General features: G+C 48.5%; 1 protein-coding gene across 1 annotated transcript; it reads left to right on the forward strand.

Moving 5' to 3' along the window:
- Positions 1 to 322: 322 nt before the first annotated feature.
- Bod1 (biorientation of chromosomes in cell division 1) lies at positions 323 to 6444 on the forward strand. Its single transcript, XM_021177472.3, has 4 exons — positions 323 to 756; positions 2794 to 2918; positions 4628 to 4824; positions 5675 to 6444. Exons 1-3 carry the CDS (start codon positions 358 to 360, stop codon positions 4821 to 4823), a joined length of 720 nt encoding a protein of 239 aa, XP_021033131.1. The 5' UTR covers positions 323 to 357; the 3' UTR covers position 4824; positions 5675 to 6444.
- The last annotated feature ends 1256 nt before the right edge of the window (positions 6445 to 7700 follow it).

A 7700-nucleotide genomic window follows, 5' to 3' on the forward strand; every position in this document is an offset into this window, starting at 1 on the left:
TTTTGTCAAAACAATAAGATTAACCCATTGTTAACCAAAATTTCCAGATCACATTATTTAAGGGGATCGTGGGAATGGAGCGACTGTCAAAAGCACAGGCTGCCAGGCATAGAAACAGAGCTGCTGAATCACAGTCGTTAAAGGATACACTCTATCTTTTAATCAGCTCTGCCGGTGACGCGGAGGTCTGATTTGGGAGGGCTGCCGTGACTGGGTAGGTTCTGAGCCTACAATTCCCAAGCTGTCCTGCAAACTAGCGCGAGCGAGTCAACAGCCTGCCGGGAGTTGTAGTTTCTAACGGCCAGACACGGGCTATAAGAACATAGGCGATGGCTCCAGGAAACCAACCGTCCCACAATGCAAAGGCCGTCGGTGACGCCATTAGACGAGCGCCGGCAGCGCGGCGAGCGGGGAGCGCCGTGGTCCCCGCCGCCTCCCACCCTGCCGCCTCCGTCGCCGCCGCCTCCGTGGGCCCCTCCGTGTCTGCGCAGCTCTGCCCGCGGCTCCCGGAGGAGCAGCGGAGCGCGGGGCCCGGCGCGGGCGCGGGGTGCGGCCATGGCGGACGGTGCGGGAGCAGGCGCGGCGGGCCAGGCTTCGGGACCGGCCGGGGGCTCGAGTGGGGCGGGCGGCCCTGTCAATCCCGCTTCGCTGCCTCCGGGAGACCCGCAGCTCATCGCTCTCATAGTGGAGCAGCTCAAGAGCCGTGGGCTGTTTGACAGCTTCCGCCGGGACTGCCTGGCCGACGTGGACACTAAGGTACCTGGGCGTCGGGGGACCAAGGGGGGCGGACCATCCAGTTGCTTCGACGTGCCAGAGCCCGGAGTAAAACAAAAGGCACCTCGGGAGCCTGGCAGGGACGCGCTGCGCGGGGCACTACCGGTATCTTCTGAGTGGTGCACACCCGACACCGGAGGCCTTACCAGCTGTGATTTTTAAGTCTATCTATCTATCTATCTATCTATCTATCTATCTATCTATCTATCTATCTATCTATCTACCTACCTACCTACCTACCTATCTACCTATCTATCTATCTATCTATCTATCTATCTATCTATCTATCTATCTATCTATCTATCTATCTATCTATCTATCTATCTATCTATCTATTCATTTATAGTTCTGTCGCTTTTCTGAACTTGAAGATTCTTTAATGGCTGCACACGTGTACCCACTCCATACCCAAGAAACTTGTGTTTTACAACCCTTGGGAAAGGCAGAGTACTTTAGAAGCTCCACCCATTCCCCTGTTCACCTGGGAGGTGATTTTTAGCACTGGCTGCATGGGACTGCACGTTAATAGTCCCTTTCCCCAGCTGAATCATTTGCAGACTTGTTTGAGGTCAAATTGGGATAAGCTGTCGAATCAGCGCCTTCTTTTTTTCCATTTAACTAATTGAAATGGAGTTAATGGCTAGGTTAGATCCAGTGCCAAAGGCCAGTCTACCGTTAAACAAAATGCTAATTCACCTCACTTGGAAACTTTGGAATGTGTGTCACGGGGCAGGTATATAGTAGCCAGAACATTCCCTTTCCCATTACAAAACTTGCTTGCCAAGATTAAGGTGTGGAGTTAGGAGCCTTTTTGCTGACTGAGAGGGCTCCTCAGGGTAGTGGTTGCTCCTCATGCTGTCAGGGCTGTGAGTCACCCAAGCAAGCTGGTCCAGTAGGCCTCAGCTGGGGCTCAGCTGTCAGTTACAGGCTGCTGGGGCCTGTCCTACGGCTTTGATGTGGGGTAAAGTCTGCCCTACATATACACGTCTTAGGCCACAATCTGCACAGGTAGGCCATCCTTCCTGCTTCCATGTTCTCGTAGAGCGACCAGAGCCACGCGGACACTGACATGCCATTCACCAAGGATGGGGTGAGGAGGTATTATCTGCCTCCAGTTGGAGAGAAGGAGGTCAGGGGCTCAGAACATTCCTTGTACTCACTAGGTAATTTCCTAGTCTTGTTCTTAAGCTCTAAGAAAGAGGATTTAGACTAAGTGCCTCAGGCTCCTTTGAGGGTCACAGCTTTCCTGGAAACTCTTCACAGAATTCCCTTGGTTGTAGCTGTAGGGACTCTTGCTGAGGCTTGGGTGGCTGTTTCATTTGGAGGGGCCTTTCCTTGGTATACTACCGTGAACATTCACTGTGAGTCAAGCAGACAGGAGTGTTTGCATTTTAGGGATGGAAATTACTGACACGTAGAAATCAGGTGACTTGTAAGAAGTCAGTGCTTGGCCTCAAACCCTGTTCCTTCCAGAAGCAGCTTGCATCTTTCCTTGGCCACATGGAGACAGAGGGCACCTTTGTTTCCTCTTTTAAGCCTGAAAGTCTAATGTAAAAAAATGAGGGCAGCATAGTACTAATAGGGTTTCCTCTCGTGGAGTTTCTTTAGAAGTAGATTGGCTTAAGGGCTGGAGCGAGAGCTCAGAGGTTAGGACTGCTCTTCCAGAGGTCCTGAGTTCAATTCCCAACAACCACATGGTAGCCCATAATGAGATCTGGTGCCCTCTTCTGGCCTGCAGGCATACACACACTCTATACTTAATATACATAATAAATACGTTTTGTTTTTTTTTTAAGTAGATTGACATATATAGACAGAGCCCTGCACTGTGCCCAGCCACTACAAGACAGGCACCCTGCTGGCTGTTGCCTCATGGCGGCTGTACTGCAGGTGAAGGCTGAGGTTGGGTGGGAGTGTGTTTAAAGGAGAAGATATGTTTCTCTGAAAAGCAGTTTCCTGAATGGCTCAGTGCCAGGACATTGGCACACACACTAACACTCTTCTGAATGAATGTCTTAGCCAGCTTACCAGAACCTGAGGCAGAAGGTGGATAATTTCGTGTCAACACATCTGGACAAACAGGAATGGAATCCTGCAATGAACAAGAACCAGTTGCGAAATGGGCTGAGGCAGAGCGTGGTTCAGTAAGTAGAGAAAAGGTGGAGGCCCCAGCGTGAATGCTACACAGGCTGCCCACAAGTTCATAGGGGTCCTGGTCTGTGGTGCTTTGTAGCCATCTTGCTGTCTTGTGCATCAGGGAGATGGTGAGCAGAGCTCTGGAGTGCCGGCTGCTCACTCTGGGTCATTCCTAGCTGTGTGCATTTGGTGGTAGCTCTTGAAACATCGGCGAATTATAAGAAAAGCAAATCTTGGAAGACTGATATGACTGCATTTGCTGATAGTGCAGAGATGCATGCAGGCGTGGCTGCCAAAGACGTGTAGGCAGTTGGACTGGGAGAGCCAAAGCATAGGCTCTTAGTTATATTGGTGTAGACCTAAGAAACTCATGCAGTAACGTTGTGCTGTATCCCCCAGAGGCCTTTATGTTAGAGGTTGGTCCCCAGTGTTGTTAAGGTGGGAGCTGGCAGAAGAGGTTCAGCTCATGGGGCCTTCTCCCCTGTGGCACTGAATTAGTTCTTTGAGAATCAGTTGTTGAGTTTAGCCAAGTGTGATGCCATGCTCCTGTCATCCCAGCACTCAGAAGTTGAGGCAGGAAGACTGTTAGGAAAACCAAGCAGGTTTGGTTATGTAGTGAGTTCCAGACCGGCCCTCAGGAAGTGGGACCTTCCTAGAGAAGGAAAGAAAATAAAAAATGGGTGAATTCAGCTGATTTTCTCACTAGGCATGCATGTGATCACCATCATGCTGAAACACAGATAGGGACTTGAGCAGAGTGTGCTGTGCTGCTAGCACTTTCTAGCCACTGGCATCATGAGCTAGGTACACCTCTTTACATTTCCCAACCTCAGCTACTTTGTTACAGCAACACAAAGAAAGGCTGGGTTAATGCAGGTAATCTATTACAGTCTGGATACTGGTACCATCTTCCTAGTTTTGATACTGTAGTGTGTCCTGCAAGGTGCTAACACCAGAGGCGTAAGAATAGAATATATGAGCCTCTTTATATATTTCCTTGAAACTTTTGACAATGCAGTGATTTTTGAAACTTAAAAGACTTTAAAAATAGAGAATGATTTTTGTTGACAATCTAGTACTCGTGTGGCTCATGGCCACTGAAATTGGAGTGTTGTAAATAAAGATGATTACACCCGTGTAAAGTCCTGTGTGTCAGGAGAGTATGGCATCTAAAGGTTCCCATGCTGTCTTCTGGTCTGTGTGGTATTGCTGCTCCCTTTCTCGGGATGAGCTCTGGTGGCTCAGAAGCCATCCTTTACTGAGTAGCTACACACTGTGTGTCTAATCTTTATGCTTCTTACCAGTCGTCACAAATCTCTGTTGTCTGGGCTGTGTTGGATGTTTGCATTGCTGCTGGAAACCATTTCTGTTCTTGCTGCTAAGTATAAATGCTGAAGAAAATGGAGACAAAACAAGGTCTTGCTGCCTTTGACATTATGACTGCAGTTTTCACTCCATACCTGAGGCCAGGCTCGCTTTTGCCTTGTGTCACATGTATTGGCCATTGGGGCAGTCTGCTCTGATTTGTCTCCTTCCTTTGTACAAAGTTGGAGCTGCATTAGGGATGGTAGGTAGCAGTCGGCTCTGAATCCCTTCAGATGAAAAACCAGTAGCCTAAACCCTGGGGAAAATGGATGTTTACTGGACACTTGGAACACATTGGTCCAAAGGAGAACTCTCAAGAACTAAATCACAGTGGTTTGTTTTATCCCCACAGGTCAGGTATGTTGGAAGCAGGAGTGGACAGGATCATTTCCCAGGTGGTAGACCCCAAACTAAACCACATCTTCAGGCCACAGATAGAGCGAGCAATCCATGAGTTCCTGGCTGCCCAGAAAAAAGAAGCTGTGCCAGCTCCGCCTCCAGAACCTGAAAGCCAGGATCCTCCAGCACCATCCCAGGATGCTTCCTAAGGTCTGGTACACCCTCTGTCCTCCCTGCCTGGTTGCTGTGTGAAATGGTTAGAAAAGGGCTAAGCTGTGATTAGAAGCCATGCATCACACCTATTCAGAAGAGTGGCTGTCCCACGGAACTCAGCACTCACACGCTCTCAAGTGTACTCTGTACCAGCGGAGCCACGCATCCAAGTCAACAGAGAGCCTCATGGTCCTCATCAGAAACCACTGTGGCAGCTGGTTTACACAGGGAACTCATGTGTTGGTCATCCTCTCTGAAATTGCTTACACGTAGCTCTGATACTGGTTGACATTTGCAGTTTTCACATGAAGTCAAGCATCATTTCCAAGTGTGGTTTCTCAGTTACCTGCCGCTCTGTTCCCTTTGTCTCAGGTTTAGGATTTAATCTAACTTTAAGATTAGCTGGAGATAGAGAGATAAATGTGGTCCTTGTCCTTGACAAGTCATGTGTTGTATGAGGAGATGGCGGCAGGTAGAGGAAAGCCACTGTATGAGCAGACTCCTCTCTTACCTGTTGTCACCCCACCCCCAGGGAGCTGCTAGTGCTCTCCTGTGAGTCTCCAAGACACTGTTAGTAATAAGGGAGGGAGGGAGGCAGGCTGTTGAGCAAGGCCTTTGAGCATGGCTGATTAGAGGTTGCAAGAGCACTGGCTGTCGTAGGGCAGTACCAGTGGGGCTGTCTTCTTGTGCCTCTTGGAGAGGTCCTTGATCCATCATGGAGTGTAGAGTATTCATTTTAAATCTCTCTCATTTCATTAATACGTTGTTAAGGAACATAAAGTTATTGAATATGGACCTTTGACAAAAGCATTTTGACATGATTGTCTTTTTTTTTTTTTTTTTTTAGAATTTGCCCGGTACCTTTGGAAAGCTCTACTTAAGCAATGGACTCCTGTTTCATACGAATATAACTTAGGCGGCCATGTCATTACTAATGTCAAGATTTTGGCCTTGACATCAGATGGAGAGCAAGTTTGGTGGTGGGACAGTTACCTGTACGTGCTCATGGATTGTGTCACCTTTGACCAGCCTGTCGAAGGGTGTGACCCCAGTAGACACTACAGAGGTTTATGCACTACAGTGACATGGGCTGTCCCGAACGAACTTTTATACTTGAACACAGACACTGCATGTGGATGTCAGCGCTGGCATTTTGTGGTGTGCAGAAGCCAGGCTGGAGGCTAGCTGGTCAGGACAGCGAGGGTCGGTGGGAGCAGCTGTTTGGTGGTGGGTTTTGATGTGCTAGAGTTACAGACTGCAGTGTGTGGCAGTTAGCATCAGTAGCCTTAAGGTTGTTGTGACCTTCCTGTGAATCCTTGGGAATCTTAGTGGTTTCCTTTCCTTGTTGGAGCCCTGGAGTGAGTGAGGAAGCTGAGACTTGGGGTGCATGGAAAGCTGCACAGCTTCTGTCCTGGCATCTCCCCATCCGCAGGGATGAGTCACTCTGGGTGCCATGCTCAGTTCTCATGTTTGTGTTTTTAGAAAAAAAAAAACTGATAATAAATAGTGGATGTTTTACAATAAAGTTGTTTGACGATCTTTCCCTAAAGCCTCAACAGAACCTTAGAGCCTTGTTTGTGGAGGGGACCCCCTTTCCTCTACCTGCCCCCTGTCTCTCTATACCACATAGGACTTGATGAGAAGGAAATACTGGTGTCTGCAACTTAGAAGCACCTGATTCAGGCTGGGCGGGGCAGCTGGTGGGGCAGGCAGTGGTTTGCCTGTTACGATGCAGCTCAAGCTTGGATGAGAACCATTGTCCCTGCATAGCTAAGGACAAGACTTGAGGAGCCCAAGGCTTGTATTTCTTTTCCTTTTCTCTTTCTCATACGTTAGTTATTGACCTAGGGTAGTGTGGGGTGGGGCAAGAAGGTCAGGTTGCGTGTGTGGCAGTCAGAAGACAGCTTGGAGATACTGTTCTCTCCTACTATGTGGGTCCCAGTGATTGAACTTAGGTCATCAAACCTGTTGGCAAACACCATCACTCACTGACCCAAAAGGTTTTGTCTCCCTGGTGATGCTGGCCTTGCATGTGGGAAAGATTGCTCAAATCTGAGAGTCCTATTCATAGTGGAGTGCATTGCTGACAGCTTGTCTGGCTTGCTGGATATGGGGTTTGAAGGTTCTGTGGCTCTGGGGGAGAACCCAGTGTCTCACATGTGCTAAGCATGCACTCTACAGCTGAGCCATGCCTGGACCAGATCTAGCGAGGTTTAACCCAGTTGATTGTTTCTGTACCGAAGGACTGTTTCCCTCCCACCTTTACTGCAAATGCCCTCAGTGAGGACTTTGCTGCCTACCAAGAACTTGGCAAGATGTTTGCAGCTCCTGCCAACATTAAAAGCAAGCTGGCTCCGCCTTCAGCAGAGATGGAAGTGACCTCAGAGGCGTGGCCTGTTCTTCCCCTCCAGGGTGCAGTACCATGTCAGTTCTCTGGAGTTAACTGCTGTCCCAAACCTGGGCCCCATCACATTGATCTGAATTCTGAAGCCTGAAAAGGAACAGAAAAGTGTAAACTAGCCACATGCTTGCCATAAAAGGTGACCAGGGCATGGGTGAAAACTAGAAGCTTGTCTTTACCTCCTGTCAGAATTTTCTTTGTTTTGAAGGCTGAGTAGTATTCCATTTTGTGTGTATATTACATTCTGAAAAGCCTGGCTAATTTTTAGCCAAAATAAATTTTTTAGCCAAAAATAAAATCACCTAAGACACATCTCACAACATGCATCATAAAACATCTGCTGGAAACCTTTGATCTGCTCTCTAAGGTCATGTATGAGCAAAGCAGGTGCTGGCCCACAAGTGTTAACAATTGGGAAAACAGCTAAAGCCAAGAGTTAGCACAGGTAGTCACCTGGACTATTGTCCAACAG

The sequence above is a fragment of the Mus caroli genome, unplaced genomic scaffold (assembly GCF_978045245.1).
Source record: "Mus caroli unplaced genomic scaffold, Mus_caroli_1 scaffold_13, whole genome shotgun sequence".
Lineage (NCBI taxonomy): Eukaryota > Metazoa > Chordata > Mammalia > Rodentia > Muridae > Mus > Mus caroli.